The sequence below is a fragment of the Antechinus flavipes genome, chromosome 2 (genome assembly GCF_016432865.1).
Source record: "Antechinus flavipes isolate AdamAnt ecotype Samford, QLD, Australia chromosome 2, AdamAnt_v2, whole genome shotgun sequence".
NCBI classification, from domain to species: Eukaryota; Metazoa; Chordata; class Mammalia; order Dasyuromorphia; family Dasyuridae; genus Antechinus; species Antechinus flavipes.
Window position 1 is genome coordinate 38,534,983 of NC_067399.1, and position 23,404 is coordinate 38,558,386.

General features: G+C 40.6%; 1 protein-coding gene across 4 annotated transcripts in view; it reads right to left on the reverse strand.

Moving 5' to 3' along the window:
• LOC127547583 (zinc finger protein 260-like) overlaps positions 1-20,742 on the reverse strand; it is a 203,983-nt gene extending 183,241 nt beyond the window's left edge. For 2 of the 4 annotated variants that reach the window (XR_007950204.1, XM_051974491.1), the window contains exons 1-3: positions 19,901-20,742; positions 13,764-13,890; positions 13,015-13,110 (exon numbers count right to left, since the gene is read on the reverse strand). Coding sequence is in view for 3 of the 4 variants with exons in the window: in XM_051974491.1 (XP_051830451.1) it covers positions 13,015-13,110; positions 13,764-13,890; positions 19,901-19,915 (238 nt within the window). In the remaining variant the exon portion in view is untranslated. Of the gene's footprint in view, positions 1-6,804; positions 10,002-13,014; positions 13,111-13,763; positions 13,891-19,900 lie in introns of those variants that run through there. The other 2 variants (XM_051974483.1, XM_051974488.1) reach the window with 2 other exon arrangements.
• Between the last annotated feature and the right edge of the window lie 2,662 nt (positions 20,743-23,404).

Genomic DNA, 23,404 nt, shown 5'->3' on the forward strand with positions numbered 1-23,404 from the left:
CATAGATTGAATTTATTTTCCTACTAATCTCATTCAATATAGCATTGATTTAAATTTCAATTCCAAAATAATGGAAGAGACCCAATTAGAACAATGCTAAAGGTCCCTTCCACATCAAATTTATAGGCTAATATTCCGATTTATACCCAATTAACATTTTAAATACACCAAATCAATGTTTCTCAAAATTTTGAACATAAATTATTTGAATGGATAAATCCTCTATTGAAAAAATAAGAAAAAATTTTAAAATTTCAAGAAAAAATTCCACTTTCCCCAATCATACTGTCATTTTAATAATATAATTAGTGAAATAAAACGTAAAATGTGGGAAATAATCAAAACCAGAAAAACTAGAAACCAAATTTCTATTAAAGTTTAGAAAATACACTGACATTTGCAAAGGAATTCGCTGAACTCCAAAAAGGGTAAGAGACCCTGCTGATTGATTCTCAACTCCAGAGTGGTGAAAGGAGTTGGAAAAAAGTTAAGATGCCCTTGTCTACTTCAAGCCTGTAATTTAATAAATGAGGACCCGGCCTCAGGGTAGCCAAAAAAAGGTTGAATAAATTGCCCTAACTGAAAAAGCCAGGATTTACCCCAGTTCTTCTGATCACCAGGCTGGTGCTTTGCCCTTACCAGCCTTACTCACTGAATAGGCATTCTCTCAGGCAAACTAAGATTGATTAAAGATAACTTAGATATTTTAATTTAATTATTTTAATTATAACTTTTTATTGACAGAACCCATGCCTCGGTAATTTTTTACATTATCCCTTGCACTCACTTCTGTTCCAACTTTTCCCCTCCCTTCTCCACCCCATCCCCCAGATGGCAAGCAGTCCTATACATGTTAAATATGAAGGAACAGAGTTTTAAGATGATTTCTGATGTGTGTCCAATTATATTGGGCCTCATTATAGGATAAATAAGAACACATAACAATAATCACACTAGAATTGTTGCATCACTTGCAATATATCTACCTCATCACCCACCTGGATCACAGCCTCCCTTAAACCTTCCAGGAGGGCATAGAATTCGTTATTAATCTGGGTTTGAATGGCATATCTCTGACATACATTAAGGGGCAAAACTCAAATAAAATGGGCTTGCTGAATCTGTGCCTGGGTATTTTTGATTGATAGAGCCAATGAAGTAAAAGAGGCTATAAAGATATCAACAATGTGATTCCCACAATAATACAACTGATACATCTACAGGGCCTCAGCTTAGCTAAACCCTGGGAGATACTTTCTAGAGTACGGTCATCTTGAGTAGCGTACCATCCATGAGTTTCCACTGGGAGCATAACAAAGCATGATCTTTTAATAATGGTGATTTTGTGGGTGTATAAGGAAGGTCCTAAGGATTCAGAAACAGTACACAGTAATGTTATAATCAGAACCTTCTCTAGTGATATTCATATTATTACCAAACATGAAGACATAATCCCCCCCCCCCCCGAGACATGCCCTTGTTCCAAAGATGTACCCCATAGTATCAACAGCACAGCCCTCAGTCCTCCAGTTCTGATGATTCCCAAACAGGTGCTGCCATACATACTTATTATATCCAGGATCTGTCTCAGATTCATTCAGAGTCAGTTTCATGATGGTATAATTTGTGGCAAGGAAGGCCTTCCAGAACTGAATCTGGGGGTGCCCTTCCTTAGTCACCCAGGCAGCCAGAGGGAAAGAAATGTAAATGTTGGTGTTAGTCACGTTACCAGGCCTGCCATGCATGTCCCATTGGTGAATTGTAACACTGGTGATGGAACAGTCACATGGTTCCACGGTTTTTTCAGACCAAACTCTTTCCCCACCCATTGTGATGGCCTTCCAAGATGATTTCTGGAATTGCTTCACCCCAGGTAATTATTTGGGGCCAAGGCGGATTAGAGAGTATGGCCATTGTTGCATGCCCTCATCCATTGGTACAAGAGTAAAGGCTGTCAGTAATCGCAACAGGATTGCCATGGTTTTCCTGTGTCTCAGATTCCTCTGTCCTTTTTTCTGTCTCCTCCTCCTCCTTCTGTGGCAGTTCTGCACTGGAATCTTCCACCACTCGGAAGCACCTAATTGGCACCCACTGGCTCCCAGTTCCTGTATAGATACAAACAGACCCTGGTCCCTAAATTAAGACTCGATATGGCCCCTCTCAGTTACCTACCGGGGTTCATTAAAGGAATTGACCAATGCCCTCTGTCGAGGGGTGAGCGGGCTCCCACAAAGAGTGCTTTAGGCTGACAAAATGTCTCATGGCTGGGGTTAGGTCGGAGACAGGCGAAAGTTGTAAAACATTACGTGTATATATGGCCATATCCAACCTCCCCCTTCCCCTTTCTTGTTTTGTGAGGATCGCCTTCAAGGTGCGGTTAGCACATTCTACAATGGCTTGCCCAGTGCACAATCCCCATTTCTTTGATCCAGTCCTGTAATGCATGGGAAATATAAGCCGGACCATTATCAGTTTTAATTTTTAAAGAGGTCCCTTATATGGAAAAACAATGATATGTGTCAAAAATCACATGGCAGACTTGCTCACCCCCTTGTATAGCAGCCATTAGGAACTTGGAGCAAGTGTCGATACATATATGGATGCAGCTGCCATTAAGGTGCACAACATCCATTTGCCATATTTCATTGGGTGAGGATCCTCAGAGACTCACTCCAGAACTGGGGGGAGGCGTAAAAGGAATACAATGCAAGCATTGCTTGACTATTTGTCTAGCCTGTTCTTTAGTGAAGCCATACAGGTGGTGTAAGGAGTGAGCTGAGAGATGTAGTGAGGAGTGGGCTGCCTTATCCTGTTCTTCTGGAGAATGAAGGTATGCAGGAAGATGATAAAAGGGGAGACAATGGCGTCAGCTAACCTGTTACCGTCAAACAGGGAGCCAAGTCCACCTGTATAAGAGCGAACATGCAAAAGGTAAACTGGTCCTGTGCGTGCAGACAGGGTACGCTGAGCACACAAGAGTAAGGCGCCAACAGTGGCCTTCTGATCTAGAGTGAGAGCCTTCGCCAGTTTGTGCATGGTGTTTGGATGGCATAGGCACTGTCAGAAATGACATGAATAGCCTGGGGATATGATAAGAGAGCAGGAACTATAGCACAGAGCTCATTTTTCCCATGCTGTCCTGGGGGGTATCTGGAATGATGGCTTCCTGAGACTCACCGTGGACCACGGCTGCTCTATGTTCCTTAGTTGAATCAGTAAATATGTTAGACCCTTGGACCGGTTGCTGTTGTACTATCTTTTGGGGGGCTGTGGCCCAATTTTCCCACACAGTTTTAGTTAATAACAGGGAGACGCCTTGTGTCACCTGTACCCATTTAATGAGAGTGGCCCATGTGAAGTCCTGTTGGCTAACTCGTATACTTCTTCCTTTGTTAGATCCACATGAGCAATGGACAGGCAGCCAAATACCATGGCTGTTCTCTTTGCTGCCTCAAGGAGAGCTCTGCCTGCTTTCTGGAAATACAGGACGATGATTTGAGATGTTCTGGTCCCATACACCCATTCAAGGACTCTAAGTCCTTGATGTATGGCAACAACCTTACCTTATCAAGCTAAGAGCTCTGGGAGTGTTCTGATCTACCCAGTGTCGAGAATGGCTGGTACATAGAGACAATCTATCTTGGCGGGCCTTTTTAGCCTCAGGCGTCCATACTCTAGGGGAGGTATCCCCTTCAGTATCCCCCTTCAGTAATTCATAGAGGTATTAAAGTAGCAGGAATAGGGGTGCGTGCTCTGATCCACTGGATGGAACCTACTAATTCCTGAAAATTGTTTAAGGAGGTTACTTTTTCCCATTGAATTGTCAACAGTTGTTGGGTTACTTTTATATCAGTCAGTGTAAATTCTAGGTATGACAAAGGAGGAATGTGCACATTCAGGTGCAAAGTGTAAACCTAATTGCTGTAACTCCATTAGAACAGTTTTGCTAATTTCTCTCAAGGTGGCTTGGGAAGGATGATCTATTAAGATATCATCCATATAATGGCAGATATAAGCCTCTGGCCATTTTCTTCATGTTCTTTAATGACTGTGAACCATACCATTGGCTAGTGCTGGGCTGTTAGCCATGCTCTGTGGGAGGACTCTCCATTGATACCTTAAGATGGTGCTTTATCATTGACCAGTGGCACAGAGAAAGCAAATTTCTTCCTATCTTGTTTATGCAGGGGAATACTAAAGAAACAATCTTGGATAGCTACTATCCATATTGCATATCCTTGAAGAATAGCATTAGGTATTGGGAGGGCCAGATTGTAAGGTGCCCATAGGCTCAAGGACAGCATCCACTGTAAGCATCCTCCTCTTTCCCGATTTCTTTCTAACAACACAGGGGAATTCCAAGGGGACAAAGTCGGTTCGATGTGACCAAAGGCTAACTGCTCACGGACTAGATCATGTAGAACGAGGAGCTTCTCAGGAGTTAGGGGCCACTGTTCCCTCCAAAAAGGTGTTTGCTCCAGTTCAAAGGAGGGCATGTGCTCCCCAGCTTCTCAGTGGCCCCTACTAAAAACACTCATCAGTGAATTTCAAACTTAAATGCTTCCTTATATCTCTACCCATAGATTTACTGTAAGGCCAAGTACCACCAGTTTATTTGTCCAGATTCCATTCTATCCATCTTCTCTATTGCATGGCACGTGGTGTGCCTCCTATGCCACATATATGGGTTGACGCTGGCTCTGAGGCTAGTCAGAGGGCCAACAGGAAGCAGTGATCACTGTTCGATCAGCCCCGGTGTCTAGTAGGCCTCGGGAAGGCCGCCCATTCAGTAAGACTGTGGCAGAGCGCTTTCCTAGTTCAATCACCTGATTCAGTGCTACCACAGGCCTTTCTGGGGCAGAGAATAAAGGGACCGCTCTGGCTACAGAGCAGTTGTTATCTATGTAAGTATGGGGATTGGTGAATATTATGTAGGATGCTCCTGCTGGGAAAATACGGGATGAACTATACCAGGAACATAATCAGACCGGCACAGAATCAAGGCAGAGTAAGGAAGAGGATTAATGGGGACTTCTACTACAGCATAAGGAGGCCCTTGAAACTTGTCTAGGCTGCACATGGGTTCTGTGGGGTTTTCTGATCCCATAATTGCTTGTACTCGCCCTCTAGTGTCTGTACCATGTAAGCTTGAGGCCTTTGCTCCTGTGTAGGCTGATAAGGGGCCCGCCAGGGCTCCTCGCCATGTTTCTCTGGTTGTTTTTCTGTTGCTGGCATTGTTTAGCAGAGTGACCTCCCTTTCCACATTTGAAGCGCATGACTGATGGCCATTTGTTCTTACAATCCTTTCTCATATGTCCTGTAGCTCTGCACCCACATCTCTTTTCTCCTACCTTGTCAGAGTGGATGGCTCCTGCTAGCAACTTGGCCTGATGCGTGGCCGATCCTACCTTTTCACATCTGCTCAGCGTATCCTTTAACCCTGCATTTGCAGGGAGACAGATCACAGCCTTTTTACAATCATGATTGGTGTTTTCTCTAAGCATAAGCGTTAACATCTTTTCTGTCCCTTCCACTGGTCCCTTACATCTGGTGACTGCTTCCTGCTTGTGAACCACAAATCAGGAAGTGGCTCCTGTGGGCTTTGCTTAATTTGTGCTCTAGTTCTCCTACCAGCTTCTTCCATGCCCTTCTAGCATAATCAGCCATTAGGACACATTCTGCAGGCAAATAGTGCAGCTGAGACTCAGTGGTTTCATATTGTCCTCTCCCAGACAGTGCTGCATAAATTTGTAGAGCCCCGTGTCCATGTCTCATTGCCTCCTGTTTAGCCTGCTCTGCAACTTCAGCTTGCCATACAACAGCCTGTCCAGGGCTCAACCAAGTGCAAGCTATAGTCTTTCAATAATTAGGGCAGAGGATAAACATCATGGATAACTGCTCAGTTTGGGGTAGTACAAAAGGAGTGGTGGGGCCGTACTGAGCTACAGCAGCTTTTAGGTCTTAAATGTTTCCATGGGATAGAAATATGCTTTTTCCGTACCCCAACAGGGACTTGTGGATCTGGGGTTTCTATATCAGGCCAAATTCGCCAACTCTCACCATCTTTCCCACTCTCATGGGCTTGCTCTATAGCTTTCTCTAATGCTGATTTTTCCTTGAAACTGGTAAATTTTACTTTTGCTGTTATGATGGTGAGGAGTGGGCTGGGACAGGTTTTTCCTTTTCTTCATTTGTTCCATTTACTCTGTACTCTGGTAAAGAGGCTTCTAATTTTCTCAGGTCTGGGTACCTTGGGTGGTGGGGGAGCCCAGTGTTCCTCATGCTCTTCTGAGGCTGTTTCGCAGAAGCTGCATTGTGGACAGCTAGCTCCTTCAAACAGAGCCTTCACAAGACTAATTATAAAACCCTTATCCTCTAACAGCCCAGGGGTATCTTTTTCATAACTAGTCATTTGTTATCCCACTATCTTCCATTTGGCTTTATCCAAGCTGATATCTTCCAGCCAAGGGGACACAATTTCAGCTTTAGAGATAAAAGCACATAGATATTTCAACAGGAACATAACTCCCTGCTTCATTGCCTTACATAACTGCCTAGCCCAGATCTCATTCTCCTCTGGCTTGATTACAGGCAATTTATTGCTCATCTTCCCACCTGATTTCTGTATACAGGGTATTTGCTGTCTTCCTGCCTTCTACAGGGTTCTGATCCTCCTCATATCCCTCAAGTCCCTGTTTGGGTGCCACTTGTCAGGTTCTATACTTGCAGACAGCCAGGTTTTACCTCCTTCCAGTCTTTGGTGCACATCTGGACATGACCAGAGAGTCACAAAGCCAGGAGAGATGAGATTAGTAGGCAGTTTATTAATACATGTTCCAGCAAGAGCTCATATCTTCCCTCTCATCTCTGTCTGTCCCCCTCCTTTTATCCCCCATCCACCAGGATGTTCCAAAGCCTGCGCCAACAAGCTGAGGTAAGCAAGATGAAACTTGTGTAACCACAGAGGAAATTCGGGAGCTTACACCTGGGAATAGAGTCAGTTATCAGAACTGAGGCATGGAACACAAGGAACTTCACACTTGAGACCATGTCTTTGGTCCTTGTGATCTTCAATTTGCTCTGGGTCTCATGTTTTTCCAGGGGAACTGCACAGTCAGCTCCTAACATAACCTATATCAAATTGCTTTAGAAGGGGAGAAGAAAAGGAGGGAAAAAATTTGGAACATAAAATCTTGAAAAACACAAATGTTGAAAATTATCTTCATTTATTTGGTCCCCATTATAAGTATAATGAAACAAGCAGAATTTTTCTTATTTGCATAGAATGATGTGAAACTGGAGTTTACTTGGCATTGTAATCTATACTGTCTTCAATGTCTGAGATTGTCTAGTTACTGTTAAACAACTTTTGTCCAGAAGTGTCAATGTCTCAATCTACTCCTCCTTGGATCTTCTCCCTTTACTCCTCTATGTTCCCTAGATATATAAGATTGTTGCCCTAAACCCACCTGCTCAATCAGTATGAAAGGCTAAGGTATTATATCAACTTGAGCTAGTAAAGTTATTTTTAGCTTGAAAGCTTTCTTACATTCTTTACATTTAGATTTCTCACCAGGATGAATTATCTGATATTTCTTAAGGTTTGAGCTACACAAGGAAGTTTTCTCAATTTTTCTTTTTTTTATTATGCAAAGTTTGGATTTCAGCTATAGTCTGCTTCAACATCAGAACATTCAAAGGATTTCCCTCCAATATGAATTTCTTTTACTTTTAAAAGCTTTTCCACAATTCTTGCAATTTTAGGGTTTCTCCAATATGAAATCTCTTTATGTAAATTACAATGTCCTTTAGGTTTGAAGACTTTTCCACATTCATTTCATATACAGAGGTTCATGTCAATTATGACTTTCTTTACGTGAATTAAGATGACTTTTCTCCCTGAAGGCTTTTCCACGTTCATTACTATATAGAGTTTCACATCAATATGAGTTTTCTTATGTCTATTAAGATGTCCCTTAACTTTTCCATATTCATTAGTTTCACATCAGTGTGGGTTTCTTATGTCTATTAAGATGTTGCTTAACTTTGAAGGCTTTTCCACATTCATTACATAGTTTCATACCAGTTATGACTTTTCCTATGTGAATCAAGACTTCTTTTTTCCCTGAAAGCTTTTCCACATTCATTACATTTAAAGGGTTTCTCTCCAGTATGAATTCTCTTATGTGAATTAAGGCCTGTCTTCTGCCAGTAGGCTTTTCCACATTCATTACATTTAAAGGGTTTCTCTCCAGTATGAATTCTCTTATGTGCATTAAGGCCTACCTTGTGCCTGTATGCTTTTCCACATTCATTACATGTAAAGGGTTTCTCTCCAGTATGAATTCTCTCATGTAAATTAAGGCTTGCCTTCTGCCTGTAGGCTTTTCCACATTCATTACATTTAAAGGGTTTCTCTCCAGTATGAATTCTCTTATGTGAATTAAGATTTACCTTTTGCCAGTAGGCTTTTCCACATTCATTACATTTAAAGGGTTTCTCTCCAGTATGAATTCTCTTATGTGAATTAAGATTTGCCTTCTGCCTGTAGGCTTTTCCACATTCATTACATTTAAAGGGTTTCTCTCCAGTATGAATTCTGTTATGTAAATTAAGGTTTTCCTTGTACCTGTAGGCTTTCCCACATTCATTACATTTAAAAGGTTTCTCTCCAGTATGAATTCTCTTATGTGAATTAAGGCTTACCTTGTACCAGAATCCTTTCCCACATTCATTACATTTAAAGGGTTTCTCTCCAGTATGAATTCTCTTATGTGAATTAAGGCCTGCCTTCTGCCTGTAGGCTTTTCCACATTCATTACATTTAAAAGGTTTCTCTCCAGTATGAATTCTCTTATGCGCATTAAGGCCTGCCTTCTGCCGGTAGGCTTTTCCACATTCATTACATTTAAAGGGTTTCTCTCCAGTATGAATTCTCTTATGCGAGGTAAGGCCTGCCTTCTGCCAATAGGCGTTTCCACATTCATTACATTTAAAGGGTTTCTCTCCAGTATGAATTCTCTTATGTGCATTAAGACTTGCTTTGTGCCTGTAGGCTTTTCCACATTCATTACATTCATAAGGCTTCTGCCCAGTATGAACTAACTCATGTGCATCTAAGCCTTCTTTACGTCTAAAGTCTTTTCCACATGTATTACATACATATGGTTTCTCTCCAGTATGAATTTTATTATGTATATTCAGGTTTCCCTTAAACATAAAGGCTTTTCCACATTCTTTACATATATATGGTTTCTCTCCAGTATGAATTTTCTTATGCCTCTGAAGGAGATCCTTCTGGAAGAATGCTTTGTCACATTCATTACATCCATAGGGCTTCTCCCCAGTATGATTTGCTCCATGTACAACAAGCCATCTTTTCAACCTAAAGCCTTTTCCACATTCATTACATTTATAAGGTTTCTCTTTAGTAGGAAGTCTCTTATGTTGAGAAAGACATTCACTCTGGCTAAAAGTTTTGCTATCATTATTACATTGTTTAATAGGCTTTTCTTCCTGAAGATTTTTCTGTGGAACAGCAAGGTCTGAATTGTAGCTGGAAACCTTACCACATTCACCAAATTTATGAGATTTCACTCCAGGGTGAATTCCTTCATGTACATTAAGGCATGAATTGATGTGGAAGGTTTTGTCACATTCATCAATTCTATGAGGTTCTCCTTGAGAACACACTCTATGGTAATGATTCTGTTTTGAGTGATAACTGAAAAGCTTCTTGTAGTTATTAAATTTACAAAAGTTGTTCAGTATGGAAATTCTGCTACATGAACTTTTTCTATGCTTAAAAATTAGCTTCATGGACTGTCTTTCTGGGTTGTTTATCTGCCTTTCTAATCCAGTGTCATGATTCCAAGCTTCTTCCAATTTAAAATTGCAGAAATTATCCTTTATGAGTCTCTCTCTGGATGTCTCGCTGGTAGTAATACAATGTTCTGGAGTTGACTCCTTGGTTTCATATTCTTTTTTCTTAATTGGGAAATCTGAAAGTAACACAAAAAAGTGTCAACACCCACTGCACAATGTTGAGGGGAAAAGAAAACTAGTTTATACTCAATTCTAGATTCAGTCATCTCCAATGAAGAAGGGTGACTGATTTGGACAAGATAGAAGAAACATTAAGAGGGAGCTGAAGCCCAAAAATAGGTGAGAAGAAAGTAACATAACTGCCCAACAACCCTGTTTGTAGTTGTTAGAAACTGGAAAATGAATGGATGCCCATCAATTGGAGAATGGCTGGGTAAATTGTGGTATATGAATCTTATGGAATATTATTGTTCTGTAAGGAATGACCAGCAGGATGAATACAGAGAGGCTTGGAGAGACTTACATGAACTGATGCTAAGTGAAATGAGCAGAACCAGGAGATCATTATACACTTTGACAACGATATTGTATGAGGATGTATTCTGATGGAAGTGGATTTCTTTGACAAAGAGACCTAACTGAGTTTCAATGGATAAATGATGGACAGAAGCAGCTACACCCAAAGAAAGAACACTGGGAAACGAATGTGAACTATTTGCATTTTTGATTTTCTTCCCAGGTTATTTTTACCTTCTGAATCCAATTTTCCCTGTGCAACAAGAGAACTGTTCGGTTCTGCAAACATGTATTGTATCTAGGATATACTGCAACATATCTAACATATATAGGACTGCTTGCCATCTAGGCGAGGGGGTGGAGGGAGGGAGGGGAAAAATCGGAACAGAAACGAGTGCAAGGGATAATGTTGTAAAAAAAATTACCCTGGCATGGATTCTGTCAATATAAAGTTATTATTAAATAAAATAAAATAAAAATAACTGCCCAATACTTCAAAAACAGTTAAAATTTCAGAGAGAAAAACAATAATTTTAAAACCACAGAGTATTACATTTCAAGTGGATCTCTGATAACACGAAGAAGAGATAGTGTTTGAAGCTTTGATTTTATAGATATAACCAATTTCTAGTTGAAGAAACTCCTTATAGAAGGTTCTATCAAAGTCACAGATTGAGACCATCAATCAGGGAGGTGTTACTGCCATAGGGCATCTTCCTTGTTCAATTTGGTCTCAAACACATTCTTGCTGAGGGTCCCTGCAAGTCATTTAATACTGCTGGCCTCAGTTTCCTCATCTGTCACATGAGCTAGAGAAGGAAATGGTAGACCATCCCAGGATCTCCACCAAGAAAACCCAAAACAGGGTCACAAAGTGTTGGACAGGACTCAAGGCCTCAACAGAAAAGGAGCATTGAGAGGTGAAGTGAATTGCTCAATGTCATACTTAGTAAGTATTAGAGGCAGGCTACCAAGTCTGCAAATTAGGAAGCTGGTGCTCTTCACATTTGGTAACACTTCAAATCCTTGGACCTTGTTCTATGTTTCCCTGTATCCAAAAAAAAAAAAAAAAAAAATCCTAGATTTGTGGAAATAAAAAGCCAAACTGTGAGTCTTAGTTGTAACACTTATTGGTAGCTGACCATGGGGAAGTTATGTTATGGATTTTGTTTTGTTTTTGTTTTTAAAATGGCTTTTTATTGACAGAACATATGCATTGGTAATTTTTCAACATTGTCCGTTGCAATCACTTCTGTTCTAACTTTTCCCTCCCTCTACCTCCTCTCCTAGATGGCAGGCAGTCTCATACATGTTAAACATGATAAAGTATATCTTAAATACAATATATGTGTACATATTTGTCCAGTTCTTTTGTTTTACAAGAAAAATCAGATTCAGGAAGGTAAAAATAACCTGGGAAGAAAAAAAAAATTAAATAGTCCACATTCATTTCCCAGTGTTCTTTCTCTGGGTGTTGCTGATTCTGTCCATCACTGATCAATTGGAACTAAATAGTATCTTTTCTTTGTCGAAGATATCCACTTCCATCAGAATACATCCTCACACAGTATTGTTGTTGAAGTGTATAATGATCTACTGGTTCTGCTCATTTCACTTAGCATCAGTTCATGTAAGTCTCTCCAAGTCTCTCTGTAGTCATCCTGCTGGCCATTTCTTAGAGAACAATAAAATTCCATATATGTTATAGATTTTCAAAGGCCTTATTCTAAAATGAGAATAATATAAAAACCATCCATCCCAAATGTTGGTTAAATATTAGTAAAGAAACTAAAAATATTAGTTATGGTTATTATTAAAGTCATTACTTATATATATAATTATTAAATGATCTTATTTTCTATGAGGTAGTGGAGATAGCTGATTGCATAAATTAAAGGTGGGAAAGGGAAAGTAGCAAGTGGAGAGAAAGTATAGATGGCATCTTTATAGATTGTGTCACTGAAGAGAATGAGACAAATTGGAAGGAAGCTAAAACAGTCAACAGGATATGGGTTTGATTTTTTAAAAATAGAGGTCAGGCTTAATTATACATGAAAGTACTTTTCCATTTATCTCTCAAAAAAGACTCTTCAAAGATAAAAAAGGATTTAAGAAGAGAAAACAGTCAAGGAAATAAAGAACAGGACCCAGCATATGATTAGACGTCTACAAAAATTACAGCTTTTTTTGAGACTAGAGAGAAATACAAGGGCAGATTTGCTAGAACAACATTTCTTGACACAAAAGGTGAGATTATAGGAAGAGTGCAGGATAGACAACCACAGCTTCTCTCCTCAGGACTATGGACCCCTGAAAGAGAGCTCTGGGCCCAATGTGTTTCCAAGGTAACTCACTCTAATGACCCAGCCAAGCTCCTGCTGGCAGTGAGTCCTGTCCCTGCCTAGATTTCTAGGTCAGGTGTTTTCAGCTGCATCTGACCCTTTGTAAGTCCCTCAGAGGGATTTCTGGGCAGAGATTCATATCTCAGAGGAGTTTGCCATTTCCTTCTCCACATCATGTTACAGATGAAATCAACAGGATTAAGGGACCTGTCCAGGGTCTCACTGCTGGGAAGTGTCTGAGGTCAGACTGGAACTCAGAACCCTGAGGCTCCTTCAGTCCAGGGCTGGAACTTGGGGGACTGCACCCCCTGCCTGCCTGGTTATTACTCACCCTCAGAAATGCATCTGGGGTCTTCTTCCCTTGATATCCAGGGGGCTTCGTGTCTCTCCAGACGAGAAATCACAGTTGGTTTAGTTACTGGAAACCCTGGTCAAGGAGAAATAAGTGGGAAGTGTTAGAACACAGAGACATCTCAGAACTCATCCTGGTCTCTCTCTACAGAAAAGGTTCATATCTGGAAATGCCAGTGGAGAAGCCTCAATGACCCTGAAGGAAGTTTCCTTCAGCAAACGTGAGGGAAGGGACAGAGCCTTTGGTGCAGACACAGGACAGATGGGGTCACATTCACCCATTCCTAGTTGGCTGGGAGAAGTCTTTCCTTCTCTACCCTGGGGCTCTAGGGAGAACCTGAACCTGGCTGGATGGAATTCTCTGACCTTGTAGTAGTTCTCCCTGCCATCTCTGCAGATTATCATGGGATGCTCCCCCAATTCTGCCATGTCCTCCTCTTTGCCTTTCAACATTTGCAACCCTAATTTACCTTCACAACTAAGCCAAGGGACAGCCATCTCTAGAAGGAGGTTTTTCCTTTTGCCCGTAGACATTTTGCCATCCCCTTAGAAATGACTTGTTTTGTATTGACATGTAGATTCTGGGTACTTGTCTGAACAGTACAGAAGCCCTATGAAAGCAGGACCTGTCTTAATTTTTCTTTTGTTCCCTGGTGACTACCATAGTTCCTGGTACTCAGTCAGAGATAAATAAATGTTAATTGGATAAAAGAAAAGAAGTTAGCTTACCAAGGAAGACAAAGTTCTCATAGTTCTCCAGCATCACGTCCCTGTACATGTCCTTCTGACCAGGATCCAAATAACTCCATTCCTCCTGGGTGAATTCCACAGCAACATCTTGAAATGTCAATAAATTCTGAAAAACCATAGTATCTTAGTGTGAGTGAAAGAAACTTCAAAAGCCATCTAATAAAAGGAAGGTTGGGAGGAAGGGAGGGAGACACATAGAACTCAAAATGTAACCAAAAAATGAAATAGTTTGTTTTTTAAAATTTTATTTCCTTTTTAGTTTTCAATACTTTCTTTTTTGGAAAATGCGTGCAATGATACTTTTTAACAGTTAGTACTGCAAAATCTTGTGTTCCAAATTTTTTCCCCTCCCTCTGCACCTCCCTCCAACACTGACAGCAAGTAATCCAATATAGGTTAAAAATGTACAATTTTTTTCCACCAAACACATTTCCACCTTTATCATACTTTGTATGAAAAACCTGATCAAAAGGAGAAAAAAAAAATGAGGAACCCCCTTCCCCTCAAGCAAATAACCACAAAAAAGTTAAAAATATTATATTTTAATCCACATCCAGTTTCCATCGCTGGATGCAGATGGCTCCCTCCATCACAAGTCTATTGGAACTGCTTTGAATCACCTCACTGTTGAAAAAGCCATGTCCATTAAGTTGATCATGTCATAGTCTTGTTGCTGTGTACAATGTTCTCTTGGTAATACTCACCTCACTTAGCATCAGCTCATGCACGTTTTTCAGGCTTTTCTGAACTCAGTCTGTTCAATATATTGTAGAGAACATTAATATTCCATTACATTAATATACCACAATTTATTCAGCCAGTCATTTTTCAGGTCCTTGCCACTACAGAAATGTTTGCACATGTGGTTTCTTTTCCCATTTCTATAATTTCTTTGGGATGAAGACCCAGCAGAGACACTGCTGGATCAAAGGGTATGCACAATTTAAAACCCTTTTGTGGTGTTCTCTTCTTTAAAATATAATGGTTCTCTTTGGGAGCAGGTTTCTTGGGGAGGTTTTCTGGTGGCAACCTTAGTTTCAGTTCCAAGTAATAATCACTTCAAATACAGCCAGCTGATAAAATCCAAACGTTTATTTTCTCCAAGAGCTCTTGCAGCTTTGGGCATAGTTCCAAATTGTTCCCCAGAATAACTGGATCAGTTCATAACTCCATCACCAATGTATTAATGTCCCAGTTTTTCTACTTCCCCTCCAACATTTATCATTATCTTTTCCTGTCATCTTAGTCAATCTCAGAACATTTTCTCAGACTTATCTTAATTTGCAATTCTCTAATCAATTAGATAATTTTTGCATATGACTAGAAATGGCTTTAATTTCTTTCTCTGGAAATTGTTCCTATCCTTTGACCATCTGTCAGTTAGGAAATTGCTTATATTATCATAAATTTGGGACAATTCTCTATGTATTTTAGAAATGAGGTCTTTATCAGAAAAAGTATAGGTAATTTTTTTTTTCTCTGTTGTCTGTTTCCTTTCTAATCTTCATGGTTTTCTTTGTACAAAATTCTCTAATTCTTTGGCCATAATTTCCTTGCTTCTCCACAAATATGAGAGATGAACTCTCCATTGTTCTCCTAATTTGCTTTTAGTTTTACTCTTTATGTCTAAGTTGTGACCCCATTTCAAACTTATTCTAGTATATGATAATGAGTGTTGGTCAATGTCTAATTTCTGCCATACTGTTTTCTGCTTTTTCTAGCAATTTTTGTCAAATAGTTCCTGTGGTGGAGGCTGGAGTCGTTGGGCTTATCAAACACTAGTCATTGTGTCTTTTGAATCAACTCCACTGATCAACAACTCTTATTTCTGAGCCAGTCACAACTGGTTTTCATAACCACTGCTTTATACTAGTTTTAGGTCTGACACAGCTAGGCCAGCTTCCTTTGCATTTTATTTTTTATTAATTCCCTTGAAGTTCTTGATCTATTGCTCTTCCAGAAAAATTTTGTCATTTATTCTAGCTCTGTAAAGTCATTTTGTGTCAGGTTGCATTGCCCTTGGGAAGGTCTGCTGACACACATGGTGCCCATGCCAAGCTAACGAGAACCGAGCCAACTGTGCTGCAAACAGCAACACGGACACAGGAACTGGATAACACAGACTGGGGCCGATGCCTGGACCACGCTGTGTCCCGGGGTAAGATCAGAATGGAATGGAAGCTGTTAAGAGCTATGCTTACTTGTCTTTCCTTTGCTTGTGGCAGAGACTTTGGCCCAGAAAATCAGCACCAGCGATCCAGACAAGAATGATGAGAGCAACTGGGTCTAAAAAGAATCTGGAAGCTGGGGGTTCTGGATTGATTGTTGTTTCATTTACTCCCCAGAAACCCCAACTTTCATGGTGCCCTGGCCAAGGTCAGCAAACATGTGGATCTGAGACAAAGGTCTCTTTATGTGGCAGGTGATGGTATAGATCCCTACAGACAATCTTGTTGCTGTGTACGATGTTCTCTTGGTAATACTCAACTCACTTAGCATCAGCTCATGCAAGTCTTTCAGGCTTTTCTGAAATCAGTCTGTTCAATATATTGTATAGAACATTAATATTCCATTACATTAATATACCACAATTTATTCAGCCAGTCATTTTTCAGGTCCATGAATTGTTCCCACATTGCCCACCAAAATAATGAAAGAAGGAAAACCACTTTACAATTATCAAAAATGAATAGGCTGAAAGTATCATCTCTCAAGAGTAAATTTAATCAATAACTAGGAGAGATATTGTGCAACCTTATGCCAATGAATATGAAAACCTAATGGAAATAGATGAATGTAATAGGTTGAAGCTGAGCAGATGTACGGAGAACAGAGCACTTAAGGCTAATCACCAACTGGACAATACTCTATCTGCATATGCTTGGAAAAATAATGGCCCTGCCCACTCTCTGTGCAAGTCTGATCTGTTGTATAGGAAATTGGGTAGAGGATTTTGGGGGTGGAGTGAGAGAGCTAGAGTCACATCTCTAAGAATATAAATTGTCCAGATTAATAGAACAGAAGATAAAACACAAAATGAAACTTTAAAGAACAAAAAAACTGAGCATGCCATCAATTAACTTGCCAGAAAAAATCCATAGGATCATATGCATTCACAAGTTAATTTTATCAATTTAAAGAACAATTAATGTGGTATTGATTACTAAACTAGGAAACCAAATAAAGACAGAAAAATGATATAATACTTTCATACAATCTAATGGGAATATTGATGCAAAAAATTTAAATATAACATAGGAAGGGGATTACAGAAATGTATCATAAGGATAATACATTATGACCAGATTGGATTTATATCAGAAATGTCAGCATAATTGATCCCATCAATAACAAAACCTAAAGAAATCATATGATTATCTGAATGCATGCAGAAAAAGCTTTTGACAAAATAGAGCAACTTGAGAGAATAGGAATAAAGAGAGGTTTCCTTACAATGATAATTATTATCCATTTAAAATCAACAGCCAGCATTCTCTGTAATGAATATAAGCTAGAAGTCATCTCAATAAGATCAGGGTGAAACAAGGATGACCATTTCCACCATTTTCAGACTAGAAATGTTAACTACAGCAATGAGAAGAAAAAGTAATTGGAGTAATAGCAAAGGCAATGAGGAAACAATCTATCACTCTGCAGAAGATATGATGGCATATTTAAGGAATGCTAGAGAATCAACTAAAAAACCACCTGAAATACTTCATCTCTTGAACAAAATTTCAAGACATAAAATCAACCCACAGAAATCATTGGCATTGGACACATTACCCACAAAGTCCAGCAGCAAGAGACAGAAAGAGAAATTACACTTAAAATAACTACAGTCAATATAAATACTTGGGGGGCTTCAAACCTTAAAGCACTCTCCAGTCCAGGTTGGTGGGTTCAAGTGTACACATGCTTACAGAAAGGCAAAGTGGAGAGTGCTGCAGTGGATTTCCAATGCCATGGATTCACAAGCTGGCATTCAGAGTCCATCATGTACCTGTGCCCCCCATGTACCTCCCGGCCACATCCTTCTAAAGAAATACAGCTTTCTCCTTCTCTCCCCTGGTCTCTCCAGATGCGAGAAGAACATTCTATCTGTGCACTTGTTATCTCTGACAACTGCTCCATGAAAGGCCCATTTTCCCTTCCCGTCACATGATCACCAAAGACACCTTACAATCCTGTTCTTCTATGTTCAGCAATGTTTGACATGGAAGCCTTCTCACATCTACTCAGGCCTCTAAATTGTCCTCTGTGTGAAATTAATTTTTAATTCTTTGGAGACTGTTGCACTCCCAATCTTTCTGACCTATAACAACATTAGTAGGATGCTTGGTATTAAAAACACAGAATGCTACTTTCCCGGGAATACTGGGGGTCATCCAAGGAGTTCCTGAAGATAATCCAGATTGCTCCCTTTCTCCTGTTCAATTTAGCCATCTGTGTGTCCTCCAGATACATCCTAATGGGCCACTAAGCTCCTCCTCCAAATGCTGGCAGAAATCTGGACAACAGACACGCTTCATGTTCTTGGTATTTCCCATATGGATAAAATACTACTCTTGTGGTACTTCCTGACACCACTTAGTGCTAACTCCTTGGGTAATTACGGACTTCTCTCAAGAGATCTTTTGGGGTTGGAGGAAACAATTTCCTATGCAAAAAGAAGCATGTCCAGGCCCTCACCAGTCACTCCCTTGGACTCTATACTAGATCTCCTCCATCACAGTAAAGACCACTGGCAAATAGCCATACATATTTATGATCAGAATATCAACGAACAGGGTTATTTGCAATGCTGTATCTATCAAACAATCTTGAATGATTTTGATGTAAACACTCCTTGTATACAAGTGATTATAAGTCACCATTTCCCTGAATGAAAACTGTTCTTTTTTAATCAACAAACACTAAGGGCAGTGGGATCTTGTTTCCTGTATTTTTCAGTTAGCTGTGAAACTGGAAAGATGTGACCTTTTGTCAAACACGGAGAGTGAAAATCTACTTGTTTCCTACAAATACCCAGATTGAAGACTCCTTCACTGTAGAGCGATGACTCCATAAAGATTTCTTAATGACAGGAGAGGAAGCATGCAGCAAGTCACAGGCTGCCTTTGTGCTCATCTCTGCTCCTGTGTCCCGCATCTAACTCTGGCCCTGTGATGTCACCAAACGTTGGCTTCAGTTACCACTCCACGCCCCCAGACCCCTGTATTTCACTCCCACTTACTGGACACTACCTAACAAGTGTTGGGGAATGGCCCCCCAAATTTCAGCTTTGGTCCCTTCTATTTAGGGACCTGCGACCCACTTTTCAAAAGATTCAAGAAATTAAATTTAACTTAAATTAACAGAATTAAAATTATGAGGAATGATGAGGAACTGACGTTATTTTGGACCAAGAGAATCTAAAGAATTGATCCCTGCAGCAAGCAGGGAAAGAGTACTGATAGAGATCAGCTCAGCTCCGTGGTCCCACCCCTTTGGAGGTTCTGCTCAGTCTCACCTTCTGTAAAGGCCTCAGGCACCTCGCCACGCCCAGTCATGGTCCTGAGGTTTTCCCTATGAAATCCACTTGTGGACCCTCGCCGGGGCACTCAGCCTCCGCGTGTCTTTTCCTTCCCCTCCCCCCAAGCCCCGTGGTTTCTCCCCTGACTCCACCACGCTTCCCATCCCCGCCCCAGCTAACTAGCTCTTGTAGGGGCTGAGTCCCTTTCAGAATTCAGCCTGCCAGCCGAGAACAAGTCCTAGCCTCGTGGGCTGCTCCTTTTCTGTGGGATAATATTGACTTCTGCTGAGGAACTTGTCTTTCATACGCTCCCCATTCCATTTTATATTTATCATTCCCGGTGTCTATGGAATATCTTCATTTTGTGTAACTAAATCTACATTTAACAAAACAGAAGGTAATTGTGAATTCTTCACATGACCCAGCCCCGACTTTTGGGCCTACCATCCCTTGACGTCCACAAAATCTACACTATTTTGGTTCTCAAACCACATCAAGGGGCACAACTAGAAGCCAGGGCCCTTGGGGCGCCTTTCTCCCTCCCCCAGCTGGGCGCCGTCTCTCCAGCTGGGCTAGCCCAGGCAGGAGCCCAGTCACTCACCCACGTGGCGTACATGTCTCCGCAACACCCTCTCAAGGAAGAGAAAAGGGCCGAAAACAGCTCCTTAATTGCTCCTGCTCAGAGACAGCTTGGCTTTGCATTGGAAGCCGAGATTCCTCTCCTCCCTTCTGGGAAATGTAGTTCTGTGGATGGCGCGCAGGCGCACAAGCTATATTAAATCTCCGGGAGTTAAAGGAACTTTAACTCCAAGCGCTAGGCGGCGGGGGTGAGGGGCGTTAACCGAGGGGCTCTCTACCGTCAAGGCGCTTCTTCTCTTGGGAGCTGGATGGGAGAGGAAAAGCCAGACATAGTGAAGTGGCTGTAAAATACCGGCTAAATAAACGTCCAATTCACCCGCAAAAATTGCTAGAAACTCCGTGTTTAGGCTCTAGCGCTCTGCCGAGCCGAGTGGCGTCATGCGATGCCCCGCCCCTAGATGGCCCTAGTCCTTGCGCGCATGTGTACAGTGCTTTCAGTCCGCTACGCGCATTGTGGCCGCGATCTAGGTGAGGTCCGCAGCTGGAGGGGATGCTCGGGGGCCGCCCCCTGCCCAGCTTCTCCTGTCACGTGTGCGGAAGCGGAGGCCGCGTGTCTGTGTATGTGCGTGGGAGACGTGTCCGTCACTGCGCCGCCGCTATAACAGCTCTCAGAATCTCTAACTCCGGAGGAGCGTCTGCAGCCCGGCACAGAGATGGAGTCAGCGGTGAGCGTCCCTCAATCATTGGGCACTGACTGTGTGCCTGGTGACAGAAATAGTGGGAATATCAAACACAATATTATCTATGATCCTTGTTTTAAATTAAAGCTTTTTATTTACAAAACATATGCCTGGGTAATTTTTCAACATTAATAATAATTATGTGTAATAAAAATTGGAAGAAAATTAATTGAAGTTTTTCTAAATGTGGAAGGGTCATAATTTCTTTTCTTGCTTCATTAGTTAAAGCACTCTCAGTTCCAGATTGATAGATTCAATTGTACATATACTTACAGAAAAGGAAAGTGGAGGATGCTGCAATGGACTCCTAATGCCCTGGATTCAGAAGTTCCCATCAACAATGTCATTCCCAAAACCTGTCTATCCCGTGTGACTCCTGGCCATGTCCACCCAACAAAATAAAGGTTTCTTTTACTTTCCCGTTATCTCCAGGATGCTGGTGAAACATTCTGGCTGTCCATTGTTATCTCTGGGGTTTGTCTCAGGACCGGCCTGTTTTCCCTTCTCATCACATAATCACCAAGGACATCTTTTAATCCCGTTCTTCAGTGTTGGGCAACATTATTCATCAGAGCCTTTTCCATCTACCGTGGGCCTCCAAATTGTGCTCTGTGGGAAATGAATTTTTAATGTTTTTAGAGACTGTTACTCCATCTCCCTCTGACATACTATCTTCTCTTGCCCTAGTACACAGCCTTTCCTTACGTCCTAGTGTGCTCTGCATGCAGCATTCATCCTCTCAGCCTAATCTGTTCCCCATGTCCCCAGACCTCCCAGACTGTCTCCCTTTGCCAAGCGAGGCTGGACAAAGGACTGAGTTCCGGATTTCCCTATCAGAATATGGTCTGATGCATCTTCTACATTTGTCAGGAGGGGAGTGACCAGTATAAAAATACAGGCTATTGCTTTTACAGGAAGCTCATCCAAGGAGCTCTGTAATTTCCTGAAGGAAATCCAGCTTGCTTTCTCCTGTTCAATTTATCCATCTGTACATCCCAGACGTACATATGGATGGGCAAGATCTATGTTCTATCCAAATGCAGTCCCAACTAAGGCTGGGAAACAAAAAAAATTTAAAAATAGATAAGGGTCCAGGCTTAAATGAACTGAAGATGAAGAGATTTGGATATTTTTGGTCTACAAGGTATTGTGAGAATGCATCCTTTGAGTTGTTGGAGGGGGATGTTTATTCCTCTCTTCTGTATTGTTGTTATATTTTTTCAAGAAATATAAAGAGTGAAAAAGAGATTATGGTCTTCTCCTTGCATTTTGTAGATGGGGAAATTGTGGCCCCAAAGAGCAAAATGATTATTCAGGTGCCTTTTTCCTACTAAAATTTGTCATATCTTTTTCTCCACTCAGAAAGCTGTCATCTTCTGTCAGGTGTGTTCCTCACTTTGTCATGGCTATTTGATTGGTTTCTATGTAAGGTGTAGTAAGTACATTAGAGATGCCCAATTGTGGGGAATATATGATTGCTAACATTTATAGGCCCTTGCTGACTAAGGAAAGATGAATGTCTAAAACTTTACAATAGAAAGTTTAATGAGAATAATTTACATTTGTATGGTATTTTAATGTCTGTGGAGTACTTTACATGGATTATCTTGCTTGATTCTCATAACAAACTGTTAGCCAGATAATGAAATTATTATTATTATTCCCCTTTTATAGATGGTAAAACTGAAACTCTGAGAGTTTAAGAACTTGCCTATTTGGGGTTCTCCTGTATGCACAGTACATACTGCAGTGATGCTAGAGTCAGGAGGATCTGAGTTCAAATTCATTTTCAGGCAAATCACATTAGAGAATCTGAGATGGGATATAAATTCAGACCTTTGAATCCTAGCCCAGGGCTTCATATGCCACAACACACATATCTCCAATCTTTGAACTTCAAAGCATCCCATCCAAGCAAATACAAGATCTAAAATTAAAATATTTTGGAATTTTGTCAAGGAATTTCTCTCTCAGTGTCTCCTGTCTGTACCTTGGGAACTTGCAAAGTGTCTCCTAATTTGCCCTTTGAGGGCAGGGACTATTGTTGCCTTTCTTTGTATCTCCAGTGAATGACAGAGCCTGGCACATAGGCACTTAAATAAATTCTTTTTGGCTGATTGAAGTTTCCAGATTTCCTATGATTTCCTCTTCCTTCTCCCCAACAAAACTAATTACGTACTCAGAAGTCAAATGTGTTTCCTCTAAGATTTATGGGCTTTGAAAATTTGTTAAAGAAACAAACAGTATTTCTTTTTTCTCAATAATATTTTATTTTTCCAAATACATGTAAAGATAATTTTGAACATTTAGTTTTGAAAGATTTGATGTTCCAAATTATTTCTCCCTTCCTCCCTTATCTTCCCCTTCCCCAAGACAGCAAGCAATCTGACATAGCTTAAACAAGGAAACCGTACTTTTCAAACAGTGTTATACCCAATATCATGGCTCACATGTATTTAAAAGGCAAATGGATATATGTACATACATGTGTCCATATAAATTATCTAATACAGGGGAATTAACTTTAGAAATATCTGCTGGTCTGATTGAACTTGGAAGTGGAACTTACAAATTGTTAAGGCCTTTCTCTTTCCTTCAAGTTGATTTATGACTTTGGAGAATGTCTCCTTTCCTGGAAAGTAGCACCTAGAATTTTCTTGCCTGCTGATAAAGCTCCCAATGTAAGGGAAAAAATGAAATATGTGTGTGTGTATGTGTATATATATATGTATGTAAATGTAGAGAACATAAAATTAAATGTATAGTAATAAAATAAACTATATGCA